Source organism: Chiloscyllium plagiosum, unplaced genomic scaffold (genome assembly GCF_037043375.1).
Source record: "Chiloscyllium plagiosum isolate Xiang-an unplaced genomic scaffold, Cpla_swu_hap1 HiC_scaffold_9, whole genome shotgun sequence".
Lineage (NCBI taxonomy): Eukaryota > Metazoa > Chordata > Chondrichthyes > Orectolobiformes > Hemiscylliidae > Chiloscyllium > Chiloscyllium plagiosum.
The window spans coordinates 77,083,398-77,105,793 of NW_028270147.1; the positions used below are offsets into that span (position 1 = coordinate 77,083,398).

At 36.9% G+C, this 22,396-nt stretch overlaps 1 protein-coding gene across 3 annotated transcripts in view; it reads left to right on the plus strand.

The window, feature by feature from the left end:
- The window catches only part of dennd1b (DENN/MADD domain containing 1B), a 300,341-nt gene that overhangs the window by 259,854 nt on the left and 18,091 nt on the right, over positions 1–22,396 (plus strand). For all 3 annotated transcript variants that reach the window (XM_043699790.2, XM_087990846.1, XM_087990847.1), the window contains 2 exons: positions 1,314–1,370; positions 1,953–2,066. In XM_043699790.2, the coding sequence (XP_043555725.2) occupies positions 1,314–1,370; positions 1,953–2,066 (171 nt within the window). The remainder of the gene's footprint in view (positions 1–1,313; positions 1,371–1,952; positions 2,067–22,396) is intronic.

A 22,396-nucleotide genomic window follows, 5' to 3' on the forward strand; every position in this document is an offset into this window, starting at 1 on the left:
TAGCTGCCTTTCTAGCATTAAGGGTGAAGGGTAATTCAAAAGTTCATCTGTTATATCTGAAAATTGACAGAAAATGCAAACTGGGAACAGAACAGGATCCAATATGTAATCATTACCACGTCAATAGCATTGTTTGCAAATATTTCAGCAATAGTTTCGCAGATAATGTTCAGCCATCTATTGCCACCCGTATAAATGTTGCAATAAGTATTCACTGGTATTTGAGAGAATGTGTTTTTGTAAACTCTGTAATGTGCACAAATTAGATTAGACTATTCATTTTTGAGTTTATATTGCTAGTTGTAAGATCAGAATTGTCATTAACACCTGATGACATAGTACACTGTCCCAAAGGGGCTTTGCAGCTGAGTAATTGTATGAGGTTTACCTGTAGAATGAGTTACGTGACTACTTCCCTATTTGGGCCTGGTGTGGACTGGAGGCCAGGTGCACTTCACATGGAGTTGAAATATGCATGAATCATGCAAAGCTGTTTGTCCTGCTGAGTGATTATGACTCAAGGCCAGGAGCAGGCTGTTTGGCCTTCTCCTCATGGAGAAGTGCACAGTGTCTTTAAGACTGAAGAGCTATCACAGACAAACCTCATGTACTAAAAGAGAAACTTGCTCAAGATTGCTTCTTCTGCACCTACCTGTCTGATTTCAAATTAACTTTGGATAGTGCTGCTGTCCCTTTTATTGAGAATTTACTTCAAAGACACATTCCAGAATAGACTGGCTTCTGGTTTCATGAAGTGCTGTTTGTTGTTGGGTACTAAAAAAAGGAAACCATGCAATAGGCAGGAGGTTGCTCAATTAAGTTTTTCTTTCAAGAAATGTTTCTAACTTGGTGAGTTGCCATTATAAAGCATTTTGGTATTGAAAATTTAATACCTAAGAAAAAAATTGAAGATAAACATAATTTTTCATTGACATCTAAGAGTCACTTGTCGGCTACTTTCATTGTTACACATCAAAAGGGACAAAGGCGCTTTAGTGAAGGCAATCAAAGCAGATGGATAATAGCTGAAAGTTAAAAATATTTAATTTTAAATTATCAATCCAAGAGTAAAGGTTTGGTTTTATTATTTAATAAATGCATACATATGGAAACTTAATCATCATTTTCTACTTTGTGTCTCTCATGAATTGGCTGGCTCAGCCAAATAATTATGAAGGGTGCCATCACGGTGAGACAAACTGTTTCTAGTAGTAACTTTAAAGAAAACCTCTTATGACTGTTCAGATTTCATTTTGAGAAACTTGTATCACATTTAATGGGAAGGCTGTATCAAACCATTTTTTTTCTTCAAGGCTAAGAACCAAGCTAAGATGGGGATCAAAGAAGTGAAGAGCATGTTAAAACAGAAGGTACATAACATTTCTGACTTCAGTGACATTGTCGTCTTTGAAATATCTAAAATGGGGAAGTTACAAGAGACATTGTCTCTTAATGATTTGTGAAATTTGCTTCATTCTTTGTTCAATAACATACATTTTTCATAACTGACCCTCAGGCTATCTTGATCTGTTATTGTTTCATGCTGAGGTTGAATGAACCCTTTTTTTTTGTTTGCATATTTTATTACAGAAATATTGATGTCCTAAATATTGCTTGGAACAAAATGTGTGTTTTGATCAAATCAATTGTTTTGATATCACAGTTAAATGTCAAATTGGGACTGAAATCAATTTGACTTGCACGCAAAATTTGTACGAAACGAGCAGCAGACTAAAAATGTAAAAACATCTGCTATTGGCAACAAAAATCATTATTCCTACAGTCTGATCTTATATCTCTAAACTGATATTCAAGTTTATATTGGAGAAAGCTCTTTCTTATTGGGGGCTGGATGCAAATACTGAAAATGGTAATTAGTTTACAAGTATTTGCTTGCTTCAAATCAAAGAATGAAGTTGAACTGCTACTGAGTAATTTTAATATCTGTGTAGGAATCAACTGAAGAAGAAGACTTGCATCATAACGAAAGTCTATCTCCAAACCTGCAAAGACGATCAAACTCTGATCTATTACAGAACCGTCTTCCAGCCACTAAACGCAAACGGGTAAGAAAAGGAGTGGTATTGATTGTTCGTTTCTATTTATATTCACACTCCAACACCAGTTGCCTGTACTTTGTTTTTAATCTGTTTAGTTTTGAAAACCTTTGCGAATTAGTTCTCATGGAATTCATTCTTATTTATACTGAATGTTGCATTATTGGCAGTGCTATGCCTTGCACATAATCTGTCTCTCAAATCAGCATGCGACTGACATCCAACCTCGTAAATAATTTATAATACGAAAAAAAAATTGAGTTTGCGGCATTAGATTAGGTGAACCACAACTTTTGGCCAGATTTGCCTCATGTTAAACTTTGGCTGTTAAATTTTAAAGTAGACTTCTGATTTCTCAAGGAATTTAGGGTTTTAGGGAGTGGAGTAGGATCAGCTATGACAGTGCTGAGTGGTGGGCAGGCTTGAGCAGCTGTAGGACCTACTTGTTATATTTTTTTATACATCAGTTGGGACCTGTGTGAACAGAGCAAGTATCTGTATATCTCACGAGGCATTGAGATTGAAGAATATTATTGAGTGGGAAACAGTGTGAGCCAGCAAGTGTCTGTTCGACCCATCAATGCAACAACAAGGCACAGGTATTGAAATAAAGCAAGACAATAAAATATGGGATTAAGAGAGAAAAAAGTCAAAATTATTTATCTTTTACTTTTCATAATGTCCAGCAATAATTACATTTCAAAAGACAAGGATTTGTGCTTATGAAAGATAATATTTAGGGGTTGAAATGTTGTTTGGCAGTAAATAGTACTTGCTACATTATTGAACATTGCACTTACACTGGAATAGACAAGCCACAACTATTTCTGCTGAACTTAGTCCTATCTATCAGCTAAGTATGTCAACTTCACAACATTCAAAATATTTGAAGAAAGAGCCAACTGGATTCCTTTCTCATGGAACTTTTAGATGCAACCCCATGTCGCCATAACAATCTCCAGATTTCCATTTTTAACTCTGCCTGTGTGGTCAGCAGAAGTTATGATTTAATTTCACTGCAAATGATGGTGAACGCTTTTCACCGCATCATGAGTTCTGCAGCACCATATGGCCTAGATTTTGTTCACTTGAAAAGAGACTTGTGGCTACAGGAAAATAAGCCGTAACACTTTATTAGAAGCTCACTTTATTAGAAGCTCACTTTATACCATCAGTTTTGTACTTTGAATTTTTGACAGTGTTTGCTGTAGCTGATTCCCTCATTTTGACAACAGATAGGTAAATGTAGCTTTAAGTTCCTCTGAGTCCGACATTCGAATAAAGAAGTTGAATTCAGCAGCATAAATGCTGGAATAGAATCATCATGACTAACCTGTTTGTTTTCATTATTTTGTTTGAGTACAGTATGCTGACACAAAGTGTCAGTACTCTAAACTTGTGCTGTTATTTCAGACGCCCTTATTTAACTGATAGGCTGACACAATTGTGACTGAGTTGGGAAGTCCTAAGCAAGTCCTGCGCTAGGGTTCATGTGGCTCAATCTATGCTGGTATGACTTAATAGCAAAACATTGTTTGGAAGTCATCTAAGATATTAAATGAACCTCAGTATACCTCCTCTTCCACTCCCTTCCTGCGAGTTGGGTCTTTTGATTACATTGTCATATTTGAATGTAATTTTAGGCATTTCTGTTAAAACAGGACTAATGCTTCATTTTTCTCATGATCCATTTTATAATGCATTCAGCTGTTGGAAATTTAAATTATTGGTCAGGAATCATGTATGTGACGTTTTGAAGTTCCAGCAAGTTAGATTGGGAATACTTAGATCTATTATTGCCACATAGTTTACAGGAAGCTTAATGTCCATGTAACTATGGGTGATAGGTTTGCTTGTATGTGTGTGGGAGATGGTCAAAGCAGTACGTTTTATCTGTGATTGCCAGAAAATATTACTGGGCACAAGTAAACAGATGGTAAGCATCACTGTTTACAAACATTAAACAAGATTTCCATCTTTAAAATTTCAAGCTCGCTTCCAGATTCATGTCCCTCTCAACTGCTTTGAGCAGTGTTGCTGTTGTGTAGAAATGTATCTTATTCCATGGTCTTGTTCCACTCTCCTGTGAGCATCATCATTTCTTGTTTGTGCAGTGCTTTTGGGAAGAGATGATGTAATGATCATTCATATGTTCATTGTGGCCAAGCTGCAAGAGGTTTTCCAGAATCCTGATTCATAAAAACAGAATGCACAATAACCACAGGGCTCCAGGATGTGTTGAGAAATTGTGACGTGTTTGCTGTGAGGTCTTCTTTACCAAAGTTAGTTCTATGAATGAGTACCAATAGCAGCTGCACAAGTAACCAAATAGTTTCCTCCATCAGATAAGAAGGAATAGAGTAAAGGATTTTCCTTTATGCAAAGACTTTAAGTGTGGTTAAAGGCCTCTTTAACTTAAAGTTTAAGTAAATTTTAGTAACAATGTCTCTCCACAATGCCCATATTCTTTGTGAATGTGAATATTGACGGTTCTGATTTTGAAAGGCGTACCTTTAAATTACATCATTTAAAATAAAAATTTATTGTGATGTAAGCATCATTGGCAATTCCAACAATTATTGGCCATTCCTAATTGCCTTTACAATGGTGGTAGTGAACATACTCCTTAATCATTCCATTCCATGTGGTATAGTTACAGTGATCATAGGGAGGGAGGTTGAGAATTTTGAATAGATGACAGTGAAGGAGAGACAATATGGCTCAAGGACAGATTCAGTAAAATGGACAAACTGTGACAGAAGAGCAGGCATTTTCTTTAATAACAAAGTTAAACTGTTCAGGCAGATTTTCTCTGACTGACCATGTATCTGGCTAACATTTCTTTAACAACATCACTGTTGTCTTTGCTGAGAAATAAATTAACATTTCAATGCTTCCTTTTTAAAGTTTCATTCTAAGCATTGTGGCTGGTAAGTAATATTTATTAAATAATTTTATCACTATATAAGGCTCAATTATATTTCACACAAATTTGCCACGAAATGAGCCAAAATTTAAAAATTGCAGGGATAGATGACATTTGCCTGTTCAATATGTTTGATGAAGTCACTATCTCTGTTCTTCCAACCGAGCCATAAACCCACTTTTATTTTGAATTGGTATTTGTATTAAAATAGAAAGAGGCAATTGATGCAAAAACATTGATCATTAATGTAATGGAACACGGTTCTCAGTCATTTCTAGACTCCTGTTTCACAATGGCTCTGAAAGTTTGAAAAGGATCAAAATTGGATAGTTCCTTGTGATGTAGACCCTTTGAATTCCATTGGAATCAAGATTAATTTTATTTGTACACTGGCTATTTTGGTGTTTAGGCATTTCCATGGAAATTATTTTCTGGATTTGAAAATAAATGGTGTAACTTCACCCAGTTAACCATGTGGGGTTGCCAAAAAAAAATCAAAATAAATATTCTTCACAAATAAATTGTAATAGTTTTGTCATAGTACCGAAATACAATTTATAGTAAAACAAGAATATGTTTTTCATACGGTCTGACACCAGTCTGCAGAAAATGTCTATTTCTAGATGAAGAAATATGAGTTGTTTCTAATTATAGGTTATTTGCCAAAAACTTTGTGGTCTATTTTGGCAACAAAAATGACTGACATTTTATGCTTAAATGGTTCATCATAGACTGTTCTGTTGTGTTGCATGTTAGATCTCATTGATCGGTGGAATTTTTAAATAAATTGTCTGTCACTTTGTAACTGGGGAAAATGTCAACTGATTTATTTCAGGCTGTAGATTCGGAGAAATATTTGGCTGTCTGTTAAGTTTTATTATTGCTTTACAAAAGAATACAACTGCTTTTCAAAAGTACAGAAATTAAAATGAATTCTGCCTGCTATCTCTTTTAACATAGCCAGTCTTGCATAACATTTTAATTATCTGCCAAAAAATTGTTGGTTTTGTTCGTTCAGCTCACATTCTTAATGGACTCCCTGTGTCATCCTTGGTGACAGTTGCCATGAGTTTTCTGACACTTCAAATGTAGACCATACTTGAGGTCTGTTTGAACAATTCTTGATAGTTATTAAAGGAATATATTTACTAATTGTGCAGTGGCATCTCTCAGAAATATTGCTTTTCAAAAACAAATCTCAATTTCCTTCTTCATTTTTTAGCATAAAAACAGCTCTTAGAATTCCCTAATGGTTGTCTGGAATGAGAGATTTTGCAGAGTTTCCCAAGTTTGAAGAGGCTGACAGCAGTGAGGCGTGAATACCTGATATTCAGTGCCTATCCCAATGTCACAATGACCCTGCTTCTATACCATTCACCTGTATCAACTAAACTTTCTCTATGTTGCAGATGAATTCCTAGAAGCTTTTTTCTAAATAGTTCATTAAATTAACATTTACCGTTTATAATCTTGTTCTCACTTAGCATTTCATCGTCTTATCCTTTTTTTTGTGCAATTGCTTCATTTTCTACGAAAGTAATGGACTTTTGAACAGTCAACAAAATCATAAGTTTCTTCAGTTGCAAAAACCTAGAGATGATTTTTTTTTCCAAAATCCCAGTCTTCTGGTTCCACATACTACTTTGGGAAGCTGGTCATGGCTGAGTTACTTTACAGAGATGGCACCATGAGGCAGGCAGTGGAACATTTTATTGTTGTGACGTCTTTGTTTTAGTGAAGGTAGCTTGCTTGGATGTGGTAAAGTAAATGATGGAGAGCAATCTTTGGTGAGGAACACTCTAATATCTGTGTCTTGATGTGAATTGTCATGTTAAAGGAAGTTCTTTGCTCTGTCATACATTTGTTTTCCTCCTGAGTGGAGCTAACATTTACCCCTCAGCAGTGTAGACCAGAACATAGTTGTAATATCTGATAAAAGCTTTGTGGAAATGCAGTCCTTTACATTAGCAATATTCCCTGTCTTACCAATGTGCAAGTTGTTTTGTGAAATTCCAGTTCATGCCGTGAAATGCAGCTGTGCAACAAATAGCGAGGATTTTTAAAAACATCTGTAATCAAGTTTGAAGTCAAGATGAGATTTCATGGAAGTCTGTTACTCATGAACTGACGTGCAGCAAAAGCCTTTCTCTGCATAACTGAATTATGCCATCTTGTGGTCAAATGCTTTGTTGTCCACATGACTACCAAACGAAACCCATTGATGAGTTTGTTTTATAAATAACAGAAAACATTATGTCTGCAGTTCATGACAATAATTGGCCGGGTCACAATTCCCAGCAATGGGTGTACGGTTTTGGTCTCCTTACTTGAGAAAACATGTACTGGCACTGGAGGGGGTGCAGAGGAGGTTCACTGGATTGATTCTGGAATTGAGAACATTGGCTTATGAGAGATTGAGTAGACTGGGTCTATACTCGTTGAGATTTAGAAGAATGGAGGGCGGTGAGGGATCTGATAGAAACATTCAAAATTATGAAGGGAATAGATAAGATAGAAGCAAGGAGGTTGTTTCCAATCATGGCTGAATTTAGGACTAGAGGGTGTAGCCTCAAAATAAGAGGGAGCAGATTTAGGACCAAGTTAAGGAGCAATTTCACCCCGCCTGAAGGATTGTGAATCTGTGAAATTCCCAGTACAATGAAGCAGAAAAGGCTGCCTTGTTGAATGTTTTTAAGGCAAAGATAGATTTTTGAAGAGTGAAGAAATTGAGAGTTATGGTGGGCGGGTGGGTAAGTGGAGCTGAGTCCATGAAAAGATCAGCCATGAACTTATTGAATGTCAGAGAAGGCTCGATGGGCCAAATGGCCCACTCCTGCTTTTATTTCTTATGTTCATTTGTTATGTTACCAGGACTGGCGGGTTTGAGTTATAAGGAGAGGCTGGTTAGATTGGGACTATTTTCCCTGGAAGTAGGAGGTTGCAGGTGACCTTATGGAGGCTCATAAAATCATGAGGGACATAGATAAGCTGAAGAGCAATGACCTTTTTCCTGGGTGGGAGAGTTCAAAACTAGAGGGAATATTTTTAAGGGGGGAGGTGAAAGATTTAAAAGAAACCTGAAGGGGCAACATGTTCACACAGAGGATAGTTTGTATCTGGAGTGAACTGCTAGAGGAAGTGGTAGATGCAAGTGCAGTTACAACATTTCAAAGACATTTAGACAGATACACGAAAGGTTTATGGGCCATATGCAAGCAAATAGAACAAGTTTAGTTTGGGAAACTGTGTCATTGACAAGTTGGACTAGAGGATTTATGACTTTGTAATTCTGAGTATTAACTCGAGTGATTATATAGAAAAATGTAGTAATTGGAAACGTGTAATGAAGTTATGCTGCTGTTTATTTTTGTCATTCTGGTTTCTTGTGGTTTTAGTTGCATTTGACAAGGTAGTTGAGACATAATGTAAGAGTTGCATTATAGTTTGGTTCCAACATTTCCCTCAGAGCATAACATGCAAGGCTCCTCACTGGAAAGGCATCCGTCACAGCTTGAGATCCAAGTTGTTGTGTCTAATACAAGTGAGATGCAAAGCCGTTTAAAAAATGCTGTGTCAATCCATTGGAACTCCTGACAAATTTGAAAACTTCAGGGCCAATTTATTATTTTAGAAGGTAATGCATTGCTAGCCACATCATCAAATTATAAAATATTAATGTTGATAATAACTATGGAGATAAGTAATATTCAGTAAACACAGTCAGAAATGTGAATGTGCCAGATTAGTCAGTATCAGGAGAACAGTAGGTTAAATTGACAAATGGACCACTTCTTCATTCTCCTTAAATTAACAGTTAGCAATAGGCAAAGGAGCTGCTGTCCCTCTTTAAGTCTGCACTGTCTTCCAACAATCCCTTCTCTGAAGTCCTGCCCCCACACTACAACTTGGCTTCCTCATGGTGGATGTATCCCATGACTAAAATAAACAAAAGTGCTTAAAATGTATTCCAGTTTCTGATTTACTGCTGTATTATTTGTGAGATCTCCTCAAAGCCAAGAACTATAATAGTTCCAGTATCTTGTGATATTGTTCACTTGAATGCTTGCTGCAGAGGATGCATTTCCCAATGGAAAAGTTGTTCTGTGTGAATAAACACAATTTAGTGTTCTACTGTGTTTTAGGAGCTAATAAATTGTGGTGTTTGCATTACAATACGTGGTTCATTGCTGCAAGTGTTGGTTTTCACTCTCATAGTATAAGCTGATTTTGAATTCAGCCATGCAGTTGAACAATGCTACTTTTTGTTGGCATCCTTTGTCAGGACACAGACAAATCTTTTGTTCGGGTAATGACTTTTTTTGAAGGAACATTTATTCATCTGCAATTCTGAAATAATATTTCCTTATACGTTATTTATTTTATAGATATATGCATGCTCATGTTTTCAAAAATCTAATTAGCTTGGTCCACATAACTGTGACTCCCAATTTAAATGTGTATAGTAAAATTTAGAACAAATTATTTTGTGAAACTGCATTTTATCTTAATTTACTAATTGAAGTCATATGTCAGTTTGAACCAAACACTATGATACTGTTTGAAGGGAAAATGTGGCAAATCACAAAAATACCAAGTAGTTTTTAATATTTATATTTGGCTGTCTGTGGCATAACTATGTTTGTCATGGTTTGTAGGAAGGTGAAATTAAAACTATTGGAATTTGTTGGGTAGATAGCCAGGGACCATAGTGCACATGGGAGATCTAACACTAAAAGGTCACAAAAAGTACTATGATGTCAGTAGTTTAATAAAGAAATCATTTCAAACTAGCTCTCACTGACTTAATGTTATGGTGTAACATTTTCCCGTGTGCTGCACTCTGATTTAGCTCATTTTGTTGATAGATGTTTTTGTGTCTCACATTATTTGTTGACATAGCATAGCTCTGTCTTTGCACTTTGCTGGTTCAGCAACACTACCGTCATGTGTCAATGCAAATTTCATGGAAGTGTTATGTTTTGGTAAGTGCAAGGCGTTTTTATATATTAGAAGTCAATTGCGCTAGCCACTTCAAGAAAAGCAAAGCTTTACTATAATCCTGTGGCATAACTCAAAATTTAAACTGTCTGATTTGCTTCACCTATTTAACTTGTAGGTCAGATAAATAATTTTCAGTTTAAAATCCTTGCAAAATCCTTGAGGTGTTAAGTTTTAATCTGAGACCATGGTTGGTTAGTGATGTCCTGGTTCAAGAGCATCCATGAATATTGCAGCAATGAGTTCTCAATGTTTGATTGTTTCTTCAATTCAGTTTATCACCATGTTTAGTCCTTCCTGAGATGGCAGATAAGAACATTTACCAGTTGCAGTCACAAATCCATTTCCTTTACTCTGCCAGAAGAAGCTCCCTGAAATACAGCTAGTTTGTGTTTTCCAATATCTGAGTTCCTTGTTTTCAAGCTGTATTATAAAATGGCTTTCATCTCCAATGTGTGAAACTTGTCAGAGAGGTGTAAATCAAAATAGGAGAGAGATTTCTTCATGACTGATTATTTAAGTCTCTTTTCATAAAGATGTTCAATTCAGTTCAAACTTGTTCAGTTATGGTTTCATAAGGCAAAGCTCAACCTGTGTTCAGATAATTACTGTGGACATTTTAAAATCGGTGTTTTTTCTTTTGTGAAACCATTTTAGCCCGCAGAAGTCTCAAATATTAAAATTAAATGATGGAAGCCAAGAACTGCTAGTCTATGTTTTATTGCATTCTGATGTTCCTCACAGGGCAATAGAACAAAATAACCACATTTCAAGAAACAGTGGCAGATATGAGTACTAGAATAGCATTTCTTATTTTCAAAAAATGTGGATCCAGAATGTAAATTTAATGGGTTTTGGAATAATCTGCATATTTTACCCTCTGAAAGGTTTGCAGTTCTCAAAGGTTCACAGCAGGAAAATAAACCTCACAAGAACTGTTATGCAAAGACTGAAGTCTACTCCCACTCAGAAGACCATCAAGATCTTTTATCTGACAGCATTACTTAAGTTGCTTTGAAATTTAATGAAATGTCAAAATTTTGCCACATTTGTATTCAAAAGCAATACTGAAAGGTGAAAAGTTGATAATGTGAGAATTGTTTCATTGTACCAGTCTAAAAACTTCAAAGCTACATAATTCTTTGGCTTGACTTTTCCTCTTCCATTTTATATAACACAAAGAGCCAAAGGTTTCTATATAGTGGCAGTACTAGTTAAACATTTGAATAGATTGCTGCATCAACAGATAGTTGAATATAACGTGACTTGGAATTTTTAGTTAGTGTGTAATTTCCCACTGATGAATGCACAGTGAAGCACACCTAAAGGTACAGATGTCTTTTATCTGTGAAGAAATCCCCATAGAAACCAATAACCTAAAAATTAGAACTTCCAGTTGATAGCTGAAAGGATGCCATGACAAGATTTCATATTTAAAAACTTTCACTGTAACAATCAGACTTAAAGCAAAAATATTGACTGAACAATGCTTTGTTGGAAACTTACACTTTAAACGATTGAACAAAACTTTCCTGTTTTACATTAACAAAATGGGGGAATAAAACTCTCATCTCACAAGGATGCTTCCCTTAACTAGTGACTTGATTTCCCTGGATTTAGCCCAAAGTGATTCATAGTCTACAAGGGTTTACTTCTTGTCCCTTCCCTTTCCCATCATGGCAACAATTAACCTCAGAGTTGTCCTCCAGGGAGATGGTTTTCCCGAGCAATGCCTCCCTGGATGAATCAGTCATGTATCAAATCCTCATTAATTTAATCATCACAATCCAAGTGCTAGCTTCCACCTTTGCATTCCTGCATGGTCAATCAGAGAGACCTTGGGCATTCATCTGCTCTCTCCCACACCCTGACAGACTGTTTGGATGGTCAGTTCAGAGTCGATGGACTGAATGGCCTCTACCTGCACTGTGGAGATTCTGTGAACCAAGATTAAAAACTCCATGGAATTTGGATTAATAATAAGCGATTACTGTGTTTAAACGTTAAATGTTGTTGGCTCTCTCAAAAGATTAAATGTTGTCATTTCCATACTTTACATTTTGGTGTTTTGATTTGGGAATTGTTCATTGAGACATATAAGATTACTAAAGGATTGGACACTCTGGAGGCAGGAAACATGTTTCCACTGATGGGTGAGTGCCGAACCAGAGGACACAGCTTAAAAATATGGGGTAGACCATTTAGGACAGAGATGAGGAGAAACTTCTTCACCCAGAGAGTGGTGGCTGTGTGGAATGCTCTGCCCCAGAGGGCAGTGGAGGCCCAGTCTCTGGATTCATTTAAGAAAGAGTTGGATAGAGCTCTCAAGGATAGTGGAATCAAGGGTTATGGAGATAAGGCAGGAACAGGATACTGATTAAGGATGATCAGCCATGATCATATTGAATGGTGGTGCAGGCTTGAAGGGCAGAATGGCCTACTCCTGCACCTATTGTCTATTGTCTATTCATTGATAAGGCAGTAGTAGAACTAAATTATCATCCAGGAATAACTGAAGCATAAAAAACCCAGGTAATAAGTCCCATAGTCTCACATTGATCTGAATTTTGAAGCCCAGGTTGCCCGGGGAAGTATCCTGGGCACCTAGTTCTCTTGTCTTTCTGAATATGTTCAATTCTGTTACAAGTGACCTTGTAGGTCCCTCTGAATGAGTTTACAAGCTTTGTGCTACAAGTCAGTACATCTTGGAGTGGTATTGGGACTGTCAAAAGTGAATCATTGGAGATGTGTAACAACTGCTCGATAATTGGCTGGGTCATTTTGTAAAAGTGAATCTGTGTGGAGAATCGAAGTTTGCTGAGACAACTATTGAGTTCAAGATTGCTGATACTTCTGTGATTGATTGAGGAGCACATGAAAGTACGAAGGTTTACTTTCTTTTGTCAAGTCGGACAGAAATTTTCAAGCTCATATTGACATTCAAGAAACAGTGGGTACCTGGGTTTGTCAATCAGCCATGCTCTGACAGTAACAGGCCTGTAGCTTAGCACTGTGCACAGCAGCATACCTTCCACATCTCTATTGGATGTCACACTCTCTTAGAACACTGGACTGTGATCATCCAGAAAGAATGATCCTCTACACATTTCCATAGATAATTCAGACTTTTTGCGCTGGAAACATCGATATCTGTGAAAGCTGTGGGAGCTGAGCACGTTGCCATTGATTTTCTCACAGAGGCCCTTTAGTGAAGCGGTTGACATTGATATAGTTGCTCAGTCATTTGTCTTTATTGGCAAGAAAGGGAGACCTGTAAAAGGTTTGATGTTTAAGGCGATTTTTTTAATTGCCTCGATACGGCTTTTCACAAGAAATTGTATTTTGTTGTGTTTAAAGTAAAAGGAGTTTAAACAGTTTGCCATGATCTCATGATGGAAAATCATCACCTTCTGCACATACATGGCATTTACAGATACCTTCTGACTGGAAACAGCTTGGCTTATGCTCAGTAACACAGATGGCCCAATGAAAATTTAATTTTTGCATTTGACAACTCGTTTTCCTTACTCCACACAGCAGAGCTCTACAATCGTGCTTTACCACAAGATGATTTTCTTAAATTAACACTCAGCTATTGTGTTGTGGCCTTTTTCTGTGGAAATATGATGTGGAGGGGGGGGGGGGGGGGGGTGGTGTAGGGGGTGTAAATGTGGAGCAAATCAGAATTGAATTTGCAATTAGATGTGCCCTTTGTCACTATTTGATTTTATCACTGTTCATCAATGTTTATTACTTTCTCTCTCGTAGCTAGTTTTGAATCAAAGTTCTTCATGTGCAGTACTCAAGTCCTTAAGAACACATGAATGTGAAGCAGTTAGATTTCCACGTAATTATTGGTCTTTATGTGACATGTTAGAAAAGGAGGGAGCTATTATGGATCATTTAGACTGGTTGTATTTATAAGACATTGTATGATTTGCTTTTCTTTTAAAAATAGTTACTTTTTCACATAAAAGGGCATTATATCCATTGATGTCTGCCAGAATGTGGATTATAGAAAAGAAGAGGGTCAGACTTGGTTGGGATAAGCCCAGCAGTAGTCTGGCCTGCTGATTGTCTACACTGATGATCACAATGAAATTTAGCCAGGTATTTGAAGGCTACCCAGTTCTCTGAAACCATAACCCCAAATTGTTGCTTACGTTTGAAAGGGATACAAAACAAAATAACTGGAGGAATAAGACAGGATGTCAAGCTAATGGTTGTGTGATGAATATTTATCTGACATAATTATGAAGTTTTGGTATTGAATTTGGCTGTTTTGGTCTACATTCTGAAAGAAGCATTGGAGGTGGTAGAGCGAAGATTTGTAGATGAAAGATTTGCCCTGTGCTAGGAGGCTGAGTAAATTGGATGGATATGATCTACAGTTTAGAACAATAAGGGGCATTTCATTGAAATATACAGGATTCTGAATGGGCTTGGCATGGAAGGATTCTGTCTGTTAGTTGGGGAATCTAAAACATGGGGGCACACTCTCAAACTAAGGAGCCAGTTATTTAGAACTGAGGCGAGGAGAAAATGCTTCATTCAAAGGGCTGGAAAATATTTAGAATTCTATTCTATAGGAGATTGTGAATGCTTCCTGTTTGGATACATTTAAGACTGAGATTTTTGATCTGCCAGACTCCAGGGCAGTGGAGAGCAGGTGGGAAAGAGGAACCAAAGGCCAAACTCTACCATGGTCATATTGAATAGTGGGTTCAATGGGTTGAATGGTCTACCCTGAGTATTTCATGTGTTGTTCTGGATCAATTCGCTTGGTTGACTAGGTGGCTGGAGTATGGTGCCGCACATTACCACCAAAGCAGCTATAAGGTGTCATGGTACTTGGAATTTGCCTCAACTTTCTCCAAACTAAATTATGGCATAATCTATGACTAGCAACCCTGGACAATGAGAATGCTAATGGAGAACAAAAGAGTGTAATGTATAAATTCTATACAAATGGATTATGTCTACCTACCTCTTGATGTTTTTTTTATTTGGCTGCGAATTACAACATGAAAAATGTCAACTTTTAAACTTTTTATGAGCTTATATTTTGAGTTAATAACAAATCCCATTTTGCATATGGTGCATGTCATGTTTTTTTTGTTAAATTGATGCCTCAATCAAATATTTTGTTGATTGTGGCAAATGAGAGCTGACTTGATAAGCAGATGATGTTTCCTTTTGTCATTATGAGAGAAGTAGAAAAACCCGATTAAATAGACACTTATCAAAAAACCAAAATAATTTGAATTGTTAGAAAGAAAGACTACAAGACCCCCTCTGATACCACAGACACTGGCAAATTACAAACCTCCAAGAAGCTTCAGTGCACAAAGCAGTTTTAGATTTTAAAGCACATCAAATAAAGTGCTCCAAGTTTGTACTGTAACACAGTTTGATCATCGTGATGACCATTGAGTTATTAAATTACTTTTTATTTGTGCTGGTCTCAGGGCATGAATCATCTCTGCAAACTACTGTCCTTACTTCCAAACACAGCCTTGTTGAAAACATATGCCAAAAGATGCACTTAGATTGCACCTACGTGGATTCGGAAGATGAACCCAATCATATACTCTGTCTCAAGTGGACCCAGAAGATACGCACACTTTCAAGTCTGCACTTACCACGATTTGGTATCTGAGTATCTTTAGAAGCAAATTCCATCTTCCAGATGCTGAACTTGTTATTCAGATTTAGTTAGTTTACAATGACCAGTTTAAAAACAAGGACACTGACAAAAAAAGACACAATTTACATGTCCTCAATGTGTCCATAATTTGTAGGTTTCACAGCATTCAGTTTTATTGAGAGTTTTCATGCTCAGTATATTGAGTTGATTGGCATTCTGATTAAGAAAAAATATCAAGATGTTAAGGATACATTTCACCAGGGTCAACTGGCAAATAATTGTCCTTTTTCAACTGGCAAATAATTATCCTTTTCCATATCAGCATTATGGAAAACTTGGAACCTCAATAGACATATGGCTTCTTGAGCCTTGTCTGATGGGTGACCTGCTATCTCATCTTTACTTTCCTCCCATTCCCATTGAATCCAATAATTCAAGATATCCATTTCTGCTGCGGTGCGTTCTGAATATTCTAAAGTCATAGGAGCTGTTTTGGCCTTACAAAGGACTTTGTGGAACTTAACCAGCTGCCTGGCTACAGTCCAAATAGTTTCAGTTGAATTGGTGCTTGTTTTTTTTTATTGAAAGCTATAGCTTAACAGTTCAAGAATAAGGAATATTAATTTGCACGACTTTTTGTGCATGGTTGCGGGATATTGGTTTGTGCAGATCTTTTCCGCCCCAGATTAGCTCCTATTTTTGGACAATACATAAAAGAGCCAGTTAATGATAGGCCTCGCTGATATGCCATGAATGGAGTCTAGCTTTCAGTATTTTGATTAAACTTCCCAAAACAAAACCACTGAATTATCCTTCACCAAAACTGGGTGCCTTTGAATATGTTGCATCCCATTGTAGCACAGCCGAACTGGAAATGCCTGTCCAAATGTCATTTTAATGAAACACCAAAATAAGGCTGATTTTTGTCAGTGTCCACAGTTAAACCGCTCAGGTTGCTAACAGAAATTGCAATAACATTTTTGTATTGGAACATTTTAAGATTCACGGAATATTCGTTGCTTTTGAGAGTAATGTGAAAATCAGGGATCTGAATATTATTTTTTCAAGACCAGATGATCACATAGCAGGAAGTGTGTTTACGAAAAATGTAAATAAATTTTGATCTTTTGCTTGTGTATGTGTGTAACAGGGGTGTTTCTAATCTGCATGCTGCTCCTTCAGTTGCGAAAAGCTAAAAGAAATTGCTTCCTTACTCCTTTTTGAGCACAGAGTCAGCAATGTGTAGGCGTGGTTGACCACTTGGGGTTTTAAAAAAACTCTTGGATTTTTGTGTCTTTGTATTTGTGTGCTGCCCCTGTAATTGCTTGGGTTAGCTGTTTTGTTGTTTGTTTTCTTAACTATAGAACATTTCTTGTGATAACAGATGGCTAGCCTTGGGCTAAATAAACTACAATGGGAGGGCATGGGAGAAGAGAAAGTGCACACATCTTAATTCTCAAGCCTTGTTAAAGTTTATGGTGAATGGAAGTTTTTTGTTGTATATTTCAGCAAACAGATTGAATACATATTCTTTTGGCTGTTGAATTCTCACCTTGCTAATTAATGAGCCTGTTCACCATGCTTCTGTCTCGCAGGGAAGGTTTATGTAATGCTGAGCAAGCAATGACATGCAATACAGTCTTTAACAAGTGCAATCTTCTGACTATCAGGGAATTCCCTGGAACTCCATTTGTGTGATGTTGGATGCTTAAAATAAAGTTTATATTAAGAATCAGGAATAAGTATCTGTTTTGAAGTACATACATGTTAGTGGCCCCGTTTATTTTATTTATTTTGCAAATGACTGGTCTTTACTAATTGTGCAATAACTTACACTTGTGTTGGAAGAAACAGGATTACAGAATAATAATTTTAGATATATTTCCATTGCATTTTGAAAATTGGCAAAGTATAGGGAATAAACAATAGCTTGTGCATGTAAATCCATGATGTATGTTTTGATCTGAGAGTGATTTTAAAATAGATTTTAAGTGCATTAAGGAGCACAAATGAAATAGAGAAGTGTTAGTTAATTGTTAAATAAGTGCTTAGCTGAATATGATAGTTATAAAGTTATGTACGAGTTTCATTTGTATTGTTCCAACAGCACCAATGTGGTACTAGATAGCAGTAAGATAGGTAATGTAGAGTCTTTCAATGTATTACAATTTCAAATGTTCTCTTTGGCGGACAGGCTAAACATTTCTCTACCTTGCACTGAACATTGCTGTGAGCCATTCTCTTTTGTCACCCAGCAACGGGTTTTCAGAACAACTTGTGAAATATGAAGTCCAATTACCTGCCCACCCCATTGAATGGGGCTTGATATCTTCAATGGGGCCAATAAAATAAGAAGAAAGTGCAAAACAATTCCTCCCAAAAGCAATGGACTACAAAACACTTCTGTGTTCTGCTGCTCGTTGCTGGTGTTGTGGCAATGAATACAATCTGTTTCTGAACTGTTCAAGCAGCTTACTTATATCCCTGAATAGAGATCAAAGTGTGAAATGAAAATATTGGCAACATGTTTGCATATTCACATTTTCTCATCTTCATCTGAAAAAGGACAATTATTTGCCAATTGACCCTGGTGAAATGTATCCTTAATATCTTGATTTTTTTTTTCTTAATCAGAATGCCAATCAACTCAATGTACTTAAAACTGAAGGAACCTCTTGCGGGCTATTTACAGAGTCATGGATTTACATTGAAGAGTATTTAGTTTCAAAAAGGTGGACAGAATTAATCAGTCAATAGAGTGAAAAACGGTTATTTTAAATAACTGTATATATGCTTTTGAAATATTTTTGAAATTATTAATTTGTGCAGTTTCCATCTTTTGGTGCCTTTCTATAGATGATGGTGAAGTGCCATTTTGAACTGCTACTATGAGCAGAGGAGGTCTGTCATATGGCGATGTTAAATAGAGTGTTCCAAGACTTTAACCCAGTGACGATGAAGAAACAGCAATTTGTGTCCAACTCAGGATAGCGTGTGACTTTCAGGGGACAGCATTCTCATACACCCACTGTCTTTGACCCTTCAGGTGGTAATTTCATAGCTCTGGAAGAGCTATTCAAGAAACCTTGACAAGTTGCCAAAGCACATCTTGTAGGTTTGAGCATTTCTGAATTACTATTTATTGGGATTACCAAGAAAGATTGTGTTATATCCCTGAGATAGTGGAATGCTATTAATAAGAGTGAGGTGGTTAATTTAAGAATATTTGTAGAATAGAACATTGGTATCTCTATAGCTTATTGTTGCTTGTCTGTGTGTTATAAACTGAGAGGTCTGCAAAATGCTCCAGTCATTTGTTCTTTTGCAGCAGCAGGAAGTTTGGGTTTGTTGATACATGCATGAATTAGACAAATTTTACAGATGGCTATTGAATGAAAATTGTTTGAACAACTTCATGACTTTGAAGTCTACATTTAACAGAATACCTTGAAGCTGGAAGTTGGAATCTTGTCTAATTGTCTTGCAATGGCTTCTTACCCATGGTGGTACCATCACTTGTTTTAAAATTCCGTGTTATATATTTCATATTAAAGTTGTGGAAGCTTTAAAAATGGCACAAGGCACCTCTTGAGTCCGTCAGATGTATCACCCAGAGCGTTTTTTGCAGCTTGTTCTATCCCATTGATGCTGCCATTAAAAAAAAGTAATCATTAAAAAGTTCTCTGAAACAAAATAGATTATTAACGCAGGCAGTAGAAATGTTCAGTGCTACTTGGAACAAAATGTGCAGTGAAGGACATGAAAGCCTGTCTTTTCTAGAAAGATCAAACAGTGCTCATTACTGATAATTACTTTTGTATTTAAATGAGTTGTTCAAAAATAAAGTACGGACTGATTATAAATATGTTTTTTTTCTGCTGTTCAAATGCAGTTTGGCAACAAAGACTTTTTGTGTGGGGTAAATCTGCTGCTACAAAAAGGTTCCTGTGTAACAACTGAAAAATAATGTTCAGAAATCTGTCATCAGGCTCCAAAATTAACTTTTTAAAATGGTTGTCAAAGTTTCTCCTTTCATGAATAGAGAAATGTAGAGGAATACTCATTTCTGAAAAAAACATAGCAACCTACATAGCTGAGAAATAATGAGTCTTTTGCATTTACAAGTCATGTTACATCCTTTTGGCTTCTTCCTCTTGTTCCTTCTACTCATTGCAGGTCTGCAGGCTGCAATTGTTCTCCTGTCTCTTCATTGTAAATTGTCACTTGAAACTGAACACTGAGGGCCATTTGCCATTTGATCATGGGTTAGGGTTCTGGTTTACCTGCTGCATCTATGTACATTTCCAATAAAATTCACCATTCACCAAACACCAATGTCATTGTGCTCCAGCACACTACATGGTCTACTTCTGGAGCATATGAACATGTCAGTGGAAATTACGCCCAAAGTGAATGGGTTAGGTGCCTCATTGGAGGTTAAGCACTTCATGTAGGCAGTGAGTTACAAAGATATGATGAACACAGTTAGACTTGACCTCCTTTCCTCACCCCACCTAACATCAGCAAAAATCTAATCCTTTTCACAGTGGTGCAGATGAAGGCTTGAGACCCCATTTGACTGTGGTTGATGCATGCAGAGATCCAAATTTGCAGAAAAGCAAGTCATTGCAATTTATCATACGGGCATGTTTTTAAAAGACGTTTTACATTGGGACTTTTTGCCATTTGTTGGGAATTTCTCGAAGAGATAGATAAATGTCCTTTATTCTGCAGCATATACACTTAACAGACAGGTACAGGTATGATTTCTTTAACACACGTGCAATGAAGTCTGATACTTGACAGTAAATGTTAGTTTAATTTTGCTGTAAAGCTGGGGTTCAGGATTTTCAGGCACACTGAAGTTGATTTTGGTTTGAATACGGTGTGCTTGTGATGAAACTGAATAATGTGAGTCAGGATAAGGGATTTAAGTTTACAAGTCAATGACTAGACACCTATGTTTCTATGATTGATAATTTTAGCAGGGGAAAGGGCAAAACATTTACCAATGTAAAATTCCAAAGCCACCCCCAAATCTTTCAAATGAAGATCTGTCTGGGGAAGTTTCATCTTCTTAAACTAAGGAATCATTTTTACCAACTGATGCTGATGTTTTATTCACATGATAATATTATGCAGTTTGCATATTGTGTATTTTTCATCTGCACCACCATCCCATTTTGCAAGACAGATAGTTGCCCTGGACTGTGATATCAAAGAGAGAAAAGAAAATAACACAGCAGAATTCCCGAAGCAGTGACATGGTAGGAAGAAAGCATTTATTATTTCATGGGCAGATTGAATCATCTTCCACTTGACAGGTCCTTCTATTCAGCAGTTCGAGCTGCTGTTTTTGTCATCTCCAAAACTGTGGAACACGAAAGAGGACATGGTAGAATTTAAAACTTCTGGTTGCCACAATCAGGACTAAAGATGACGAATAGCGTGGAATATTCAATTTCATAAAATTCTAACTTTCCATTGATATTTGTTTTCAGTTTTAATCTGCAATTGTAATAAATTGATCATTGTAAGGCAATGAAATATTGAAGAGCCAAAACTGTCACATTCTAACATGCATGCAGTTTATCACGAACACTTCATCACAGATAGATTAAAGATTCTTTTGAGACTTTCTCTTTCTTTGAAGTAACTCTGATTTAACTTTGAACAGAAGATCACTTAGGACCTGCTTGAATTTGAAAAGTATGTGGCAGTCTCTATCTTGTTCCACAGAATCGCTATAGTGTAGAAGCAGGCCCATCAAATCCACACCACCTTTCTAAAGAGCATCCCACCCAGACCCATCCCATAACCCTGTACCCCTATATTTCCCATGGTTAACCCATCTAGTCTGCACATCTCTGGACACTATAGGCAATTTATCAGGATCAATCCACCTAACCTACACACCTTTGGACTGTGGGAGGACCAGAACACCCAGAGGAAATCCATGTAGTCAAAGGAAGAATGTGCAAAGTCTACACAGCCAGTCACCTGAGGCTGGAATCAAACTTGTCTCCCTGACATTGTGAGATAGCAGTGTTGACTACTGAGCCACCATGTTCATTTGCTGAAACCTACTCTTACTTTTATACTCTGGTTCCTACAGTGGTACCAGAGCTATAATGCCTGTAGACTTGTTATTGACTGTTACGTGAACTGAACTGATAATTACTTTGAATTATACTGTATAAGAATAAAACTGCTTGCATACAGGTTAACTAAATAATATTTGTGTTTTCCATTATGATCTTGACTTTTCATTTATTGTGAGGTGCCTAGAGATATTGTCATTATGAAAATTCAAGTTTCAATCAATGCAAATCATATATCCTCCAACAAGATGGGTTTTTTAAATTCATTTGTGGGATGTGAGCGTCACTGGCTGGCCAGCATTTATTACCCGTCCCTAGTTGCCCTTGTGAGGGTGGCAGTGAGTTGCCTTTTTGAACTGCTGCAGTTCATGTGCTGTGGGTAGATTCACAATGCCCTTAGGGAGGGAATTCCAAGATTTTAACCCAGTGACAGTGAAACAATGGTGATACATTTGCAAGTCAGGATGTCGAATGGATTGGAGGGAACTTGCAGTTGATGGTATTCTCATGTACCTGTTGCCCTTATCCTTTTAAAAAGAAGTGGTCATGCGTTTAGAAGGTGCTGTCTAAGGATCTTTGGTGAATTTCTGCAGTGCATCTTGAAGATAGTACACACAGCTGCTACAGAGCCTCGGTGATGGAGGGAGAGGATATTTGTAGATGTTGC